We start from the raw sequence: 18618 nt of genomic DNA, 5'->3' as shown, positions 1-18618 counted from the left end.
TCTGCTCACAATTAAATACTTACAGCGTCCTTTATGTTGAGCATTCTATCTCTCGTGACATCTAGCGATCAATTCTGCATTACACAGGCGTGTGCGTATACTACTGATCAGTCAGTGTATGCTACAACCAGGCGTAGAGAGGTTAGTTTATTTCCTAAGCTAGAAAAAGTAATAAATGTCAGATGTACGTATATGCTACATAAGGAGTGAGGAGTATAAATGAAAATCAGCTAATAAGGAAACAATTCCAAGTGTAAATAGATGGTCTTGACGAAACTTAACTGCTGTGTAGAGCGAGCAAAATAATGATGTACGTATTTTATTTTTATGTCCAATTTTTCTTTTTCTTTACCATTTTTTGTTTACCATTTTTTTACCATTTTTTCTTTACCATTTCATATACATGTATTTTGTTGATTGAAAATAATTAGTAACTCATTATTATGATACAAAATCATTACAACAAAGCTAATCTGTAAAGAAATGGTTAAAACAAAATTTTTCGAAGGAAATTTCTTTGCATAATATACACGACGGAGATCACAATAAAAAACAAAATTCAGAAGGATCGCAGGTGCCCCTGTAAAAATCCTCATTTGTATCAGGCATATTTCAGCACCCATTGGTAAACCTTGGCGAAGAGAATTGATTATGTACTTGTGACTGCAGCTTGAGTATATTGTTTCTAAAGTGAGACTGGCAGCATAGTCATTCAGCAGAACTATGTTTCAAAAAACGTCTTACAAAGTTCATCGAAAGCCGCGTACGTCCCACGGCTGTACCTGTACCGCTTGGCCCTTTGGGATCACCGGATGAACAGGTGTCTTGTTCCGGATATAAGCTCACAATGACCACCTTTTCATAGTTTTAAAAGAAACTAATGGTGAGTTTGGACGAGAAATCGAGAATCTCTTTTTAAAGCCCCAAATGTCCTAATGACAGCATCAAAATTTGTTAAGTAACCGTCTGGCGAGCTCAAAAGATATCTGACAGAAGTTTTCTTTCCCGTGAGGGAGAAAAATCTGTAATATTGCTAGATTCTTGGTATCGTCAAAGTGAAAAAATCGTTTAGAGCATCGTACCTGAGGACAAGGAAGTTGGTGATCCCGAAGAGCTCGACGGCACAGGTACAGCTACGGGTCGTGTACGGCTTTCGAGTTGGAAGAACTTCGTGAGGACATTTTCAGATCTAGTTCTGTTGGATAATCATGCTGTCAGGCTCCACTTGAGAAACAATATAATCAAGCTGCAGTCACCGGTAGATAATCAATTATTGTCGCAAAGGGTTACCAACGTACTGAAATATGACTGATACAAATCAGGATATTCAGAGTATCACCTGTGACAAGTTGAAGTCCTGGCGAATTTCGTAATTCGTATTATATATTGTGTTCTCCATCGTGCGTATTATGTGATGAAATTTCGTTAACTTTATATGAATGATGTAAAAAAAGTTATGTCTTAAGTATTTCCTTACAGATTGCCATTATGGCAATTATTTTCTATCACAATAATGAGCTATGTATAATTTTCAATTAACAAAATACACGTCTGTTAAACGGTAAGCAAAAAAAACTACAATTTTGAAACGTAAAAAAAAAAACAATTAAAACATACAGCAAATATAAGTAAAATAAATAATTAGAATAATAATGAAAGTTTAGATATTTTAATTAGGTATGTTGAAAATACTCGTGTGTACAGTTTACTTTTCTAAATGGTAGTTCAGAAACCAGCGTCATTACATTTGCATGTAAGTGCCTTAAAAGCTTGTTTAATATATGTTGCAACAAAAGTTTTCGTGTTTCAAAATTAATTAATGATGGTGGGGTATTTCACAACATTTCAAGTTATTACGAACGTTGATTACATAGTTTACAAGAAAGTTAATAAAATACAAATTTTAAATGAAACCTTTTTTATAAATAAACAGTCTCAGCCGTAATGTTATTTTTACTGTAATAAATATAGTTTTGCAATTGAGACTGTTTCTCTGTACAATAATGAAAAAAGGTTGCTGTACCGATTCATGGAGTGGAATGACCTTAAAAAACAATTTTTATATATCATCGTTTTGAATATATTGCGTCTAAACCTAATATGTCAATTTCCTTTCTGGAAGAAAAATGGGCAAAAACGACGCAACACATTTTGCATTATTTTGCCCCCTCTACACAGCCGCTATATTTCATCACGACAGTTTATCTACACTGAGGTAACGAAAGTCATAGGATGCCTCCTAATATCGTGTCGGACCTTCTTTTGCCCGGCATAGTGCAGCATCTCGACGTGGCATGCACTCAACAAGTCGTTGGAAGTCCCTGCAGAAATATTGAGCCATGCTGTCTCTATAGCCGTCCATAACTGCGAAACTGTTGACGTGCAGAATTTCATGCACGCAGTCGCCTCTCCACTATGTCCCAAAAGTGTTCGATGGGATTCACGTCGAGCGATCTTGGTGGCCCAATCATTCGCTCGAAATGTCCAGAGTGTTCTTCAAACCAATCGCCAACAAGTATGGCCCGGTGACAAGGGGGATTGTCATCGGTAAAAATTCCATCGTTGTTTGGGAACATCCTGTCCACGAATGGCTGTAAATGGTCTCCAAGTAGTTGAACATAACCATTTACAGTCAATGATCAGTTCATTGGACCCGTTGCATTCCCTGTAAACGCAGCCCACACCGCTATGGAGCCACTACCAGCTTCACAGTACCTTGAGGACAACTTCGGTCGATGGCTTCGTGCGGTCTGACCCACACTCGAACCCTACCACCAGTTTTTAGCAACTAAAATCTGCACTCATCTGACCACAGCACAGTTTTCCAGTCAAGAGTCCAAGTAATATGGTCAGTAGCCCACGAGGGGCGTTGCAGGTGATGTCGTGCTGTTAGCAAAGGCATTCGCCTCGGTCGTCTGCTGCCATAGCCCATTAACGCAAAAATTTCGCCACACTGTGCTAACGGATACGTTGTTCGTGCGTCCCACATTATTTCTGCAGTAATTTCACACGGTGTTTCTTGTCTGTTAGCACTGACAATGTGGTGTCTCCGCCAGACACCACACTTGCTAGGTGGTAGCTTAAATCGGCCGCGGTCCATTTAGTACATGTCGGACCCGCGTGTCGCCACTGTGTGATCGCAGACCGAGCGCCACCACAAGGCAGGTCTCGAGATACGATATAGCACTCGCCCCAGTTGTACGGACGACATTGCTAGCGACAATACGGACGAAGCCTTCCTCTCATTTGCCGAGAGACAGTTAGAATAGCCTTCTGCTAAGTCCATGGCTACGACCTAGCAAGGCGCCAATTGTAACAGTGCATGTATCTTACGAGTCTCATTTGTATAGTCAAGAGAGATGTATCACAAGGAGTGATTAAAAGTTAAGTATATTCCAAAGCTACGTATTTTCTTGATAGCAGTCATAACGTATCCTGTTCCAGACTTGACGCCAGTCGGCGTGTGTGTACGCGTGCCTTTCGGCTCCCTTCTCAGTGTGGCGTAACTAGCTTGTTACGCCACAACAGACAACTCTACGCAAACGCCGCTGCTCTCGGTCGTTAAGTGAAGACCGACAGCCGCTGTGTTGTCCATGGTGAGAGGTAATACCGGAAATTCTCGGCACACTTTTGACACTGTGGGTCTATAAATATTGAATTCCCTCACTATTTCCGAAATGGACTGTCCCATGTGTCTAGCTCCAACTATCATTCCGGGTACAAAAGTCTGCGGCTGTAATCAGGTCGGAAGCCTTTTCACGTGGATCACCTAAGCGTAACTGACCGCTCCGCACACTTTTGACACTGTGGGTCTATAAATATTGAATTCCCTAACGATTCCCGAAATGGATTGTCCCATGTGTCTAGCTCCAACTATAATTCCGGGTACAAAAGTCTGCGGCTGTAATCAGGTCGGAAGCCTTTTCACGTGGATCACCTAAGCGTAATTGACCGCTCCGCCAATGCACTGCCTTTTTATACCTTGTGTACGCAATACTACCGCCATCTATATACGCGCATATCGCTACCCCATGAGTTCTGTCACTTCAGTTTACGCTTGGCGAAGTTCCCTTTTGTGAAGGGTGTTAATGAGTGAACGGGGCACGTGGTGCGATAGGCGAAATCAGCCACTGAAAATACCAAGTTAAGAGGTTAAGGAACACTGACGTACCTATGGAGGTGCTGTGGAGGAGTAACCGGTGCGTTGGTCGGAGCGGCAGAGTCGGCGACACTCACCTGCGCGCCCTCCGAGTCCACGAAGGCCCTGTTGTCTGCGCCGCCAGCACCGGGCGCCTGCGCGTCGCTCACGACGCGCCGCTTGCCGCGCTTGCGCTTGCCCATGCCAAGCGCGAGCAGCACGGCGAACAGCAGCAGCAGGCACGCCGCCGCCGCCGCCGCCCCCGCCAGCAGCCACGTGTCGCCCACCAGCGGCTCCGCCGCCGGCTTCAGGAACGCTGCACACGCCGGTACATCCACGTACACTCACACACTTACACGTGCACGTACACCGCATCGATCACAGGGGAGGGGGGCAGGGGGTAGGAGGGAGCGCGGGGCCGGCGACGGCCCGCGACGTCGCCGACCCTATTTATCTCATCTATCGATGGCCTATCGCGACACTACCTCACGATGATGCAGTGATTTTCCGGCGGAGGGAGGAGGTCGTATTCTAGAGACGACAGCCTGTTATTGGGTATCGCACGCAACAGTGAACACTATTTACCAGAGCATCTGGTCTCACTGTAAAGAGCTCCATTTAGGAAAGGCATAAAGGGCAATGGACAGAAAGAAATTGGATGAGAACACTTCTTCAAACGCTGCTGCAGTGTTTGAAGATTGTGTGTTGTGTGCTGTCCTTTGGTTAGTTACGTTTAAGTAGTTCTAAGTTCTAGGGGACTGATGACCATAGATGTTAACTCCCATAGTGCTCAGAGCCATTTGAACCATTTTGAGTGTTTGAAAACTCTGCCCACATCACTCCTGACTACCACGAAAATATTTCCTCGGAGAGTATTGTGGACCTACAATCGCGGTGTGTATAACCAAAATGTTCGTGTGGAATGAAACTACCGTAGAGACGTGTTCACAGGAAACTGGCTCGCCGCGCGGGGTTAGCCGAGCGGTCTCGGGCGCTGCAGTCATGGACTGTGTGGCTGATCCCGGCGGAGGTTGAGTCTTCCTTCGGGCATGGGTGTGTGTTTGTCCTTAGGATAATTTAGGTTAAGTAGTGTGCAAGCTTAGGGACTGATGACCTTAGCAGTTAAGTCCCATAACATTTCACACACATTTGAACATTTTTTTGAAACTGGCTCAAGCTTAGTCAGATATCCGAAACAGTGAGCAGCAGTTGTCGAAACAAGAAACGCCATATTCGAAATATTGGATGTACATCAACATACACTGAACCGAGCGAGGTGGCGCTGTGGTTAGCACACTGGACTCGCATTCGGGAGGACGACGGTTCAATCCCGCGTCCGGCCATCCTGATTTAGGTTTTCCGTGATTTCCCTAAATCGCTCCAGGCAAATGCCAGGATGGTTCCTTTGAAAGGGCACGGCCGACTTCCTTCCCCGTCCTTCCCGAATCCGATGAGACCGATGATCTCACTGTCTGGTCTCTTCCCCCAAACAACCCAACCCAACATACACTGATATGCCACGACTTATGACTACTACCTAATAGCCGGTATGTGCACCTTTGGCACGTTTAACAGCGGCGACGCGTCGTGGCAAGGAAGCAATGGGGCATTGGTAGGTCGGTGGAGGGAGTCTGCACCGCATCTGTACGCACAATTCCCGTAAATTCCTGGGAGGGGGGCGATGAGCTCTGAAGCCAGGTTCAATCACATCCGAGATGTGTTCGATCGGGTTCAGATCTGGCGAGTTGTGAGGGGGGCGGGGGAGGGGCACACATCAATTGGAACTCGCCACTGCGTTCCTGAACCACTCCATCACATTCATGGCCTTGTGACACGGCGCATTATCTTGTTGAAAAATGCCACTGCAGTAGGGAAACATGACCGTCCTGAAGGGGTGTACATGGTTTGCAACCAGTGTACGATACTCCTCGGCCATCATGGTGTCTTGCACGAGCTCTGCCGGGCCCACGGAGGCGCACATGAATTATAAAATTATAAAGAATGTAGCAACCAGTCGCGGAAACATAATTTATTTATCTTGTTGCAAATCGATTTCGACTGATATCAGTCATCATCGGTGCATTATTCTAACCGATACATGCCATAAGCAGAAGTACTGTCCTTGTCTGATTTCTATCATGAATGTTCCCCAGAGCATAGTGGAGCCGCCGCCCCCTTGTCTCTGCCCCGCAGTACGGGTGTCAAGGTACTGTTCCCCTGCAAGACGACAGATTCGTGCCCTCTCATCGGCATGATGAAGGGGGTATTGGGATGCATCTGATCATGCAACGCTCTGCCACTGAGCCAACGTCCAGTGATGATGGTCACATATCCATTTCAGCCAAAGTTGCAGATGTCGTGGTGTTAGCATTTGCAAATGCATGAGCCGTCGGCTGCGGAGGCCCATCGTTAGGAGGGTTCGGTGACTGTGTATTCAGATACACTTGTATTCTGATCAGTATTTAAGTTTGAAGTTAGTCCCGCCACAGTTCGCCGCCTGTCCTATTTTACTAATGTGCCCAGCCTACGTCGACATCTGTAATGATAGGTGGCCGCACAGATCCATGACGCCTGGACTTGCATACAGTACAAAGAAAAAAAGAATAAGTAAACAACAATCAAAATTTTGGAAAAAAGTTAGTAGGGTGCACTCAAACAAAATTATTATTCGCCTAACAAAAACACAAAGATTTCAAGAAAATAAAAGAAAAATAATCAAATAGAATTAAAAAAAAAGAGCAGGCCTATTATGACCACAAGAACATCTCTATTGTTTATAAATAAAGATAAATATGGAACTTGTATTCCAATAAATGTATTATATTATTGTCTTTTGCCGCTCGGAGTGGTCGCGTGGTTTAGGGCGCCATGTCACGGATTGCGCATCCCCTCCCGCCTGAGGTTCGAGTCCTCCCGCGGGCATGGGTGTGTGTGTTGTTCTTAGCATAAGTTACTTCAATTTAGGTTAAGTAGTGTGTAAGTCTGGGGACCGGTCACATCAGCAGTTTGGTCCCTTAGGAATTCACACACATATTGTCTTTTGTTTCTTACTGTCTTGGCTTCGCCACGTGTTGAAGACACTCTTCAATGCTCGTGTCGAGCTCGGGACGATCACAATCTGTCCTCGGTCAGACTCCCTATTCTATTCACTGATACAACATGCACCGAGCGTGTGTCTGACTAGCAGTCATTCCTCGACGGAGGATGCGGCTATCGCCTGAACGGATTTATATCGATAGTAGGTCGGTGGTCATAGCGCTCTGGCTGACACACTAGATAAAAAGTTCCTAAAATCTGGTCATACAAACAGGGTAATTCAGGTGTCCCTACCGATGTCGTTTTATGCACCCAGCAATGTTATACCTGACATTGGGTTACGTTTCATCTATGATAATATATACAAGGTCGAAGCAATGAATTAAAATTTGTACCAAAGCCGGGATTCGAACGTGGGTGTCCTGCTAGTATTTCGCTACAGGTAGTGGTTTTCTAGTAATTCAAGAAAAACGAACAGAAATGCTCTTCAAACGCACCCCCACTCACACACTCAGCCCCACCTGGTAGGATTTCTAGTATGTTGCTCATGCACTTCCTTCTGTCACTGTACACAAATTTGCAACTGCACGAGTTGTTTCCCACATTCGACCTTTTTTGATCTTCAGTCAGTACTCGAGTATTTACAAATTGTGAAACTGACTATTGTGTAAATTTTACCCAACAATTTTGTGAATTTTAACAGAATAAAATAAACAATTATATAGTTGTATTCATCAGGTCTTCTGGCTGCGAAACTGCTGTGCTTTTAAGTTTGGATCGAATTTTCAACGTAATTAGTTTTAGCGAAACGTTCACAAAAGTCATTTTTCTTTCATTGTCCTCACGGGGACATTTAAATTAATAATGTTAACGCAACAGCCTAGTATGCTGACTGTGTAATAGTCCAACCAATAAAGAAAAAATAGGTCGAAAGTCGGGAATAGTTTCTGTAGCCGAAAATTATTGTACATTGGTAGCAGGGAGTGCCACGTACAACATACTAGAAATCCTGACTGGTGAGGGATGAGTGTGGGGATGGAGGTTCGTATGAAGGTCACTTTTGTACATTAAATATCTCGAAAACCGTGACCTTCAGCGAAAATGTATTCCAGCACTAAATTTAACTATGTTAAATTTTCAACAAAAAGGTCCTGTCCATTTTTTTCTGTAGGACCAATAGCTTGCGCGTAGCGAACAAGGGAATGGCAAAATCTCGTGCCTGGATTTTGAAGACCAGATATAACATTGCACGTTACATAAAGCGACATTGGAAGGCCCATCTGACCCACCCTGTATATAAAAAGAACAAACTTGCTGTTTTGCTGTTTGCGGCATCGTGTGAGACAATTCAGAAAGCTTTCTGTGGATTTTTTTTGAAGGAATTCCTTTCGTTCTGTTTCAGGTGGTACCAGAAATATCTACATTTCAGGAGAGAGCGCTCTATGTGGTATGGTATGCAGAAACAAAGTCACACTTTGCTGCCAGAAGAGATTTCGGACGTGACTTTCAAAGGAAGCCACCAGACGTTAAGACTGTTAATGCTTGGTATGGTAAGTTGTTAACCACTAGAAATGTAAACAGTCGAGTTCTTGAAGGAAACGCACATCTGATGGAATGGTAGAAGAGACCAGGGAGATCTTCCAAAGAAACCTGTCAAAGTCAGTTAACCGATCATCACGAGAGTTAAACATCCCTCGCTCAACAGCTCACAAGGTGTTGGGTAATGACTTCGTTTGTATACTTGCAAAGTTCAAATAATACAAGCATTGAAGCGAAACTGGGAAATTTTGGACCTGATTGGCAAAACCATTAATTACCTAGGAAATGTCGTTTTATCTGACGATCGATACAACATTCCCATGTGGAGTTCGGAAAACCTCCATAATTTTTGTAAAAATATCAGAGACAGAGAAATGACGAACATGTGGTGCGTGCTGATGAAACAAGGCATAGTTGAATCATTTTTCATCATCAATAATACAGTAACAGGAACCATTTATTTCGAATTGCCTGTGGAATTTGCTGTCTCTCAGCTCGTTCCCCTTGAGCTAATACTGATCTTCCAGCAGGATGATGCAACATCGGATTGTAGTTTACGTGTTCGTGGCTTCCTGGACCAAACATTTCCATAGCGATGAATACGACATGTTGGACCAACCAATTGGCACCGCGATCACCGGACACAATCCGCCTTTATTTCTTCCTGTGGGATTATGTGAAAGACATTGTGTATGCCTCGCCAGTACTTGACCTTGTTGACCTCCTTGGTCGTAACATTGCAGAGCGATATGAAGTGGGACAAGCATGTAATTGCAGTTGTGGAGAAGGCGGATAGTCGTCTTCGGTTCGTTGGTAGAATTTTGGGAAGATGTGGTTCATCTGTGAAGGAGACCCTTTATAAAACACTAATACGACCTATTCTTGAGTACTGCTCGAGCGTTTGGGATCCCCATCAGGTCGGATTGAGGGAGGACATAGAAGCAATTCAGAGGTGGGCTGCTAGATTTGTTACTGGTAGGTTTGATCATCACGCGAGTGTTACGGAAATGCTTGAGGAACTCGGGTGGGAGTCTCTAGAGGAAAGGAGGCGTTCTTTTCATGAATCGCTAGTGAGGAAATTTAGAGAATCAGCATTTGAGGTGGACTGCAGTACAATTTTACTGCCGCCAACTTACATTTCGCGGGAAGACCACAAAGATAAGATAAGAGAGATTAGGGGTCGTACAGAAGCATATAGGCAGTCATTTTTCCCTCGTTCTGTTTGGGAGTGGAACGGGGAGAGAAGATGCTAGTTGTGGTACGAGGTACCCTCCGCCACGCACCGTATGGTGGATTGCGGAGTATGTATGTAGATGTAGAATTGTGGATGTAGCAGCCCCCGTCACCCCCGGCATGCTTGTGCGCATGTAGTTTAAGATACAGTATCGTTCAGATATTTTACGGATTAAAAAAGGATCCTGCGTAAAAGTGTACTAATTTCTGTACAGAAATTTTTGAGTTACTGTAGATGATGCCGCAAACGGCGGGTATCTATGTCTAAAAGACATTTTTTTTAAAAATTGGATTTGGATATCAAAGAGGTTTCATGTTGACATCCCGTATCGCAAAATTTTATATAACTGGTATGAGGATCCTCTATGTTCACAACAATAGTATTTACAGTTTTTTTCGGTTTTTAGGTTATTCATTACAATTGCTTCAGACTGAGAATCGACTGTCGTGCAGCAACAGCTGATTAAGTGTAGGCAGCACTGAAAAATAATATTTGCCTGCTGATAATGGTTTATGAAATATCACTGTAGTTTTTGTTGCGCGCGTGATGGTCGCAATATTTGTCGAAGTCCTAGTTGGTCGGCAACGCTTTTAATATTCAGAAGCGGTGTTTCAAAATATGCGTGATGAAAATACACCCATTTCGATCTCATGTTCGGTTTGATAATTCGCGCCGCGTTCCCAATACACCTGTCTTTTCGGTGTGAAGGGGCTATGGCATCTACACCAGCCAACGCTCTTATTGTTGAAGACAATGAACCCTCCACTACAGTTGAGAAGGAAATAACTCAGCCATAAATTTATTGCCAAATGTGCGCAATTTTCTCAGGACGAAGTGGTAGAAGACTTACACAACCCCTCATTTAGGCGCCTGTCTGAAAGATATTGGATGAACAACAGCATGCCGTCCATTTCATATACAAGCATGGATACTATGAACGATATCCTCAACGAAATTTCTCTGTCGCGAATGCCACTACAACAATTCGATCTTAGAACTAGACCTGTCATTGACTCTAAAACCAGCAAATTCTTTCGACATAGAAGAATTAGTATCTGGTTTTCATAGTACAACCTTTATTTATATAGATGGATCCAAAAATGAAGATGGCGCAGGCAGCGAATATTGAGAGAATTATATAAGGCAATATGGTACAAAAATTTAAACTAGCAAAGGACAACACATTCAGCACAGTTGAATTAAACAAAATCCTGGAAGCTCTTCTTTCTATTCATTATACTTCTGGAAAATCCATTATTCCAAATCACTCCATGACTTTCTAAAGATCAACAACACCTGAAAAGTGAGTCATCCCATAGCACACACAATAGTTGTTGTATTGAGATGGATTCAAAACAATAAATGGCGAGTCAAAATGTATTAGCTGAAAGACCACTGTCGGATAAAAGGAAGCGGAACTGCAGATAGTCTGGCGAAGAAAAGCATCCTAAAGTAGCGGCAGACGAGTTTCTACAAAAATTTAGATGACTAACAAGAAATAAATGGGGCACTACCCTCGAAATCAAGAGGGGGGCCGAAATGTAATGTCTCCGAATCTTTTTATCTGAAAACTCTTAAAGCGTTTTAAAGAACAAGCTTCATTAACATCCTACTTTTTTATTCTTCGTGTCTACATATTTATTTCTCAACATTGTCACCCTGGCGACGAACACATTCCTCCCAACGAGGGACCAGTTTGACCATGCCGTCACTGTAGAAAGTTTGAGCCACGACCTCACCTCCGCTTGCGCGGCTTCATCGTTATCAAAGTGAAGCCCTCGAATGTGTTCTTGAAGTTTTGGAAACAGATAAAAAGCGGAAAAGATCAAGTCGGGACTGTATGGAGGATGCTATGTTCACGTTGAGGGTGAGCACATTAGCTCGCATCAACATCTGCGGTTACGAAGAGGGCACACACGCAGATACATACAGAAGCCGAGAATGTCAACTAAAAACACATCCAGAATGTCACAATTTTAAACATGCCTGACGGCAGCAACAACAAATTTTCAATAAATAAGACATACAGTCAACTCGTTGTATAAGTCTATTTAAAAGTCTTGACAAGTTTCAATCCACTAAGGATATCATATTCACAAGGAAAGTCACCTATAACCTTTTAAACATTTTTATTGTTATTTCCTAACACACCCCCCCCCCCCCCCCCCAGCGCTCCATATGGGCGGGAGGTGGGCTGTGAGAGGTACAGGCAACCCGCTCTTCAGGCAATGGATAACAAAATGCTAAAGTAGACAAAAAAACAACAGATAACGCAGATATTGAAACGTCCCCTTAGAACAATTGTACAAGACTGTGCTTAACCTGACACACAATATTTTGTTAGCGCAACGCAATCTGACTTTCAAAATTCCCTACAAAAGAATGGCCCTGACAAACATTAAACTATACCTTTCACAAATCACTTACCTCACAAAAATCTTCGCTGCTCAAGCTACTGCAATACAGCGAGCGCCACTACTGCCAGCTAAATAAAAGATTCAAACTACTGAAGGCACTAACTACTGATAGGGGTAGTTAGCAAATGAAAGATATTAATAGAGAGCAAACAATGTATTTACCTTAATATCATCACAAATCATAATATATATATATCAGTTCATGACAAACTGCAAACCTCCGCCATCTCTCTCCCCACATCCACCACTGCTGGCGGCTCACCTCCAACTGCGCAACGCTACGCGCTTTTCACAGCCAGCTGCCTAACACTACAATGGCAGACAACAATGCAAACTAGCCACAGACTGCACACAGCACAACCAGTGATTTTCATATTGAGCGCTACGTAACGTTGCCAATAAGAAAAAATAAACAGCCTACTTACATAGAGAAAACATAAACAGCCTACTTACATAGCCCCCATGCTCCCCACAAAAAATTTTACAAAATATTTTTGGGCACTGGCCAATACAGATTTGACAAAAATTTTTCACAATTACAATAACAAAGAAATCAAATGCACACACTTATTGATGCAATGTTGGTCAAAAGCTAAAATTTTCTCACAGTCCATAAAGATAGTCCTGATCATTCGTCATAATAGTAATTACAATTTTTTTCCAAAGTCTCATTAGTAAAAGAAATTGCACACAGAAGTAGTGGATTTCCATGCAGTCTTGAAGTAGTGTTGTCTTTCCAACGGAAAGACAATGCTGACTCTTGACATGCTGACAGATAATGGGCCACAACAGAGCAAACCCACAGCAGAGTCATTCGAAGTTTTGAAGTATATTGGTAGGTAGGTCATCACAGAGCAGACCCACTGGAGTCCTGGTAGAGATTGTGGTATTGGTGGGCCACCAGAGGTGCAGACCCACTGCAGTCCTTGTAGAAATAATGGCGTTGGTGGGTCATCATAGATGCAGACCCACTGTAGTCCTTGCAGAGATAATGGTATTGGTGAATCATCAAAGATGTAGACCTACTGTAGTCCTTGTAGACACGGCCAGCAGCCATCTGTTGCGACTGTGCAGGTGCACAATCACCATCGAAGATTCTTGCAGAGAATATAGCAAGTCCATAAACCACCACTTGTGCACTCAGAAAGTTTTTCTTTTAATTGTCCTTAGAACCAGCAATGCTGTTATCCAGTCCCTTGCTGAATTACCAACACATGTGCAAACACTATCAGTCCCTACTTCTCATATATTGTCCACATACTATGACCAACAGAAACGTGTGCAGTGAAATGTAACTAACAAGTTAATAATGTCATGAACTGGTGACAATTACAATTTTATAACATAAGAATACAATTACAAAGGTACAAAATACATCATTAAAAACATAATAATACAGATAACATTTGTAGTACAGGCTTTACAAAAGAATAGAAATAAACATATACATGAGTGTTACAAAAATAGTGACATAAGTACATACATAAAATAATGAGAATAGTTTTCGAAACATTAATTTCACACATGAACATTGAAACAGAACAGAATTGTAAAAAACTTTACAAAGAAAATAACATATTATTAATGCAACTTATATTTGAGGATAACAGTATTCCTCCTCATAGTGAATGTAGCTTAATATTAAAAGAGAAAAAAATTCTATGAAACAGTACACAGAGACAGGAAGAAAACAAATACTCAAGGGTACACAAACACATAGTGGGATAACACCAATAGGAAAGGACAGGGTTCGTTTTCAGTGTAACATTTGGTACTGCAGTCCAACCCAAAACTTCATATATCTTTCCTCTTATTTCATCCTCTGTTTCCACCAAAAAAAATACTATCTAAGCTTTATATGTTCACACATTTCTTACCTCAACATTTATTTCCAAGAAAATCCTACCTAAACCTGTTTTATGTACTTTTTTCGTATTAATTCTCAATGCATTTCTTCCAATTCATCGCAACTCATTCTCTTATATAGTCTACCCCCTCTTAAGCTAACGTAAATCTACTGAGCTCAGATGCTAAACTAAGGGACGAGGCAATGCAGCATCACATAACAAATCAACACAAACAGCAATGCAAAAAATGCAAATTGGCAAAGCTAGCAGCATAAATGAGCAAAAGTCAAATTCAATAACACTATGCCTGGCAAACAGCAGCAACTTATACCTAAACATGACATAGCGCAAGCAGAAAAAATATTACACTAAACAACAATGCAGATAAGGGAAATGTATATTCACATCTTAATGTCTATGTAATTAAAGTGGTGCACCACAAGAAGTTATTCTATCAAAAAGTTACCAATTACTTGAAAAGAAAATTATGAATGCAGTTACTAGTTCCTTCTTATTGTTCTTTCCTTTCCAAGTGCTCCTTTTTTAAAGAATGTGGATCATAAAATAATTATTTAATAGATCTGTTGACAGAAAGTGTTCACATTAGCAAATGCATTTTATTTTATAAAAGCAATGCTGCAACACAGCTGGAAACCAGATATCAAATGAAATAAGCAATTACGCAAACCAAAGCATAAAAATATCATTCAATAGTCATGTGACATTTCATAAGTTAGTAGAAATTCTCTCAACTCTCGTAGAAAGACGCTTGTCGTAATCAGGTGTGCAGATGTACGAATATTTCTCGTCATTTCATTAGGCATTTCAGTAAATATCATAAATTACGAGCTCCACATTATACTTCCAACAAGGAAATGTCAATACCGAGGATAATGGCCTTCCCTTTTTTTTTTCTACCTGTGCTTCCGGAAAGGCTAATGGCTTTTTTTTTTTCGGGCGGCTGTCGCCCAGGTGGGTGCCCGCGACGCATTATGTGCAGGTGGTCACTTAACTTTCTTACGGAAATATTTACGACACCAGCTTCCGCTACGGTAACAGTCTCACATAAAAATATTTCACAGGTCAAGAATTAGCGTTGCAAATCTTTAGAAACAAAATCCTATAAATATAAGTGTCCAAAAAAATGTTCAGTGGCATTGTGATACATTCACACATGATTCACACATGTCATAACTCTTAAAGTACGATTCTTGGTTTCCAACATCCTTTTTCACAAGTCAAGAGTCCCTACCCACTATTCATTACTCCTTACCTTATTACACATATACGTATCCATCGACACTCGTCAATATTTCGTCATTATAAATATGAAGCATATTCAAATAACTCATATAGCCTCAGCCTATTAATCATAAACATACCTCAGCAGCATAATACACATCGTCGTCGTAAAAATAACATCATAACACCTCAGTCAAATCTCAAAATCGTCGTAGCTTCCTCCAATAATTAAAAAAAATTCTCTGCTCATGTCAAAAGTGTCATCTGCCTCAAAAGTACTTTAAAAATCATGAATCCATACCAAATACATCATTCAAAGCTCTCATAGTATCACAATGGTTCCGAAAAAATATGAAGAGTTCACACAGTACAGACAAAATACAATTACGTAAGTGTGAAGTAATCCAACTCTGTAATTGCGTAAACATATGTCACTGATGTAATAAAATAAATGTTTGTCTCTCTCAGTTAAATAATCAGATAGCTGTGTAATTTGTGTGTTAGAGAAATATGGTACCGATGTGTAAAGTTGTATAAGCAAATACCATATTAGCTAGGGTTCCTTGTGGTTGCCACACACATGGTACACAAAGTAGGCATGTACCCCCCTGAGGATAAATGTAATTATACCCTCAGGTGTTACAAATTACAGCAATGGAATGAAATGTATCACGGAAAACTTTCTTTGTAATTAAAAAAAATCTTTGAAAATAAGTGTTTTAAGTATAAGATTAATCACTCAAATGCGTGTCCTGTAGCGCTAAATGCGCGTCTTGTTGTAAGATAATTCTGTGGAACTGTCGTAGTTATCGTCCTCTGTAAGCAAAGTTCTGCTAAAGTCAATGTACTTACCTCATGATACACAAAAGTGAAATGCTTTACGTATAGATATCTTAGTTATTACGCTTATTGCCGTGATGAGGAAAGTACTGTACAGTAACGTATTGTTATGCCACGAAAAAGGCTGTCTCATTGTTGCTATACCACAAAAGTTACTACTAAAACATGTTTTTCTTCCTAGAAGAATTCAGAAAACTGTGCAGATATAAAACAGATACACTGCAAAAGCAACATTGTAAATTGTCACTCATTAGTAGCGTCGTGATAAAAATCGTGTAGCTGTCACATAAACTAACCTCTGTGTCATCTGGTATCTCTCAGAAAGCACTTTAAATTCAGAATGTATTTTCAAATAAACCAAAATGTTGCATTAAAATCTCATTAGCAGTACTGGTAAATGTTCTAAGTATGTGAGCCTTATAGTCGTTACGTAATCGTGCAACAAACAAGCAAGAATGTACACACACAATAACACTGTGATGTCTGTTTACTATAACAATGCATTCGTCATTTCTGTTTAAATAAGTTCTCTAGGTTCTAGACTGGATATTTAACTTCAAACATTGTTGCATGGTAACAGTTTCTAAAGCATACTAGTAACGTGAAGTGAAACGTTTTATGGCAAAGACAAAGTTAAAAGGCAGATTATTTTTCAATAAACGGTTTTACATGTGAAATGTGGTGTAAACCTTTACTCTTCCTAGTACTCAGAGTTTGAACTTGAATGTAATTGTCATATGGTATTCGTCGGTAAAGAATGCTAAATCTTTTCTCAAGGCTAGCGTCTTTGTTATTTTTCCCTGAGCCAGCGGGCGCACGCGGCTGCCTGCTGTGCGGGTCATTGTCTGTTTCTTTGTTGGCGCGCGTCGTTATTCGGATTAGGAGACCGAACTTCTAAAAATTCACCTTGACGAGAGGGCCCTGCCCTGTTTGAAGCTCGCCAGTTCTGATGGAATTCAGGTCTGTCGTTACGATCATATCGTCTGTCGTCATGTCGGTAGATTTGATAGTATCTTTCTTGTCGGTCACGTGGTGGAGAATTTCTCCCTGAATCGTAACTGCGCGCTGGACCGTTGCGTCTGAAGTTATTCTGTCTCCCTTGATAATAATTATTTTGGTTCCCATATTGTCTGTTTCTCTGATTGTCTCTGTGATAGTCGCTACCGCGGAGAGGTGATCTTTCCCTGTAATTATTACTACTCCGCCAACGGTTGTCGTACGGGTGGTGTCTATTTTGGTCACAATTTGCGTTGTGAGAATAGCCTTGTCGTGTCCAGTTATTATTTCTTTCATCGCGGAATCGCGACGGATGTGACCTGTAATTGCTGTGTTCCTGGTTTCGCGTTCCGCGATTGTCAGTGTCAATTTCTAATTCTTGTAAGAGTCCCTGAAATGCTTCAATGTCATCTTTGCAACGTCCTGCTAAAATAATGTGTCGTAAATGTTCAGGCAATTTGAGTAAGCAAATGCGGATGAGTTCTGAGGGGCTGTATGGGTTTGAAAGATATTGATTCTTATGCAACATGTCTTCAAAATATTTGACAAGACTGGAAAATTCAGATTGTTCAAAGTGTTTCATCATCATGATGCTATGTTTTACACGGTCTTGTGTAGCTTGAGACCAATATGCTGAGAGGAAGGCATGGTAAAACTCTCCTTCACTGTGGCAATCGTGAATTACCGATCGCATTCTTACAGCTGGTTCATTCTCTAAGTAGCCACACATAAATTCTAACCTGTGCTCCAGTGACCAGTTGGGAGGGAAACAATGAGAGAATTGATGGAGCCACGCTTGTGGATGAATGTCGTTGGCAGAATTCTTAAACGTTTTGAATTTACGTGTAGTAATGAACAGCTTATAGTCAAAATCATCGTGTCGGCGAGTAGCATATCGGTCATTGTTACGTCGTGTCGGCGGTTCCATCTCAAAATTCGGTGTACCTTGCCAATTACTTTCATAATTACCGAAATGCCCTGTGTTATTATTTTGCAGCTTTTCCGTGTTTCTAAGTCCCTCTTCCCGTGTTGGAGCGCGAGTGTCCTCTGAAATACGTAATTCTTGTATTACCTGTGTCAGCTGATCTTGTACTTCCCGGATTTCTCTTTGGTGTTGTGTATTAATTTGATTCTGATTTTGTTTGAATTTTCTTATTTGTTCATACTCTTCTGTGTCAGTGAAGGCTACGGGTCTTGTGTCATTCAGATCATCATCTACCTTTGTAGATAAGTTAGTGAATTGATCCGAAAGTTCGGCTACTTTCTCCGATAGTGTACTTATTTCCTCAGCGTGTTTTTCTGAACCAAGTTTCAGAGTATCTACTTTGT

At 41.4% G+C, this 18618-nt stretch overlaps 1 protein-coding gene across 1 annotated transcript in view; it reads right to left on the bottom strand.

The window, feature by feature from the left end:
* Positions 1-18618, bottom strand: part of LOC124805612 — a 359950-nt gene that overhangs the window by 105541 nt on the left and 235791 nt on the right. Inside the window, exons 6-7 of the mRNA XM_047266178.1 lie at positions 4426-4454; positions 4237-4332 (exon numbers count right to left, since the gene is read on the bottom strand). Coding sequence (XP_047122134.1) covers positions 4237-4332; positions 4426-4454 — 125 coding nt within the window. The remainder of the gene's footprint in view (positions 1-4236; positions 4333-4425; positions 4455-18618) is intronic.

The sequence above is a fragment of the Schistocerca piceifrons genome, chromosome 7 (assembly GCF_021461385.2).
Source record: "Schistocerca piceifrons isolate TAMUIC-IGC-003096 chromosome 7, iqSchPice1.1, whole genome shotgun sequence".
NCBI lineage: Eukaryota > Metazoa > Arthropoda > Insecta > Orthoptera > Acrididae > Schistocerca > Schistocerca piceifrons.
This window is presented reverse-complemented; position numbering and strand designations above follow the sequence as displayed.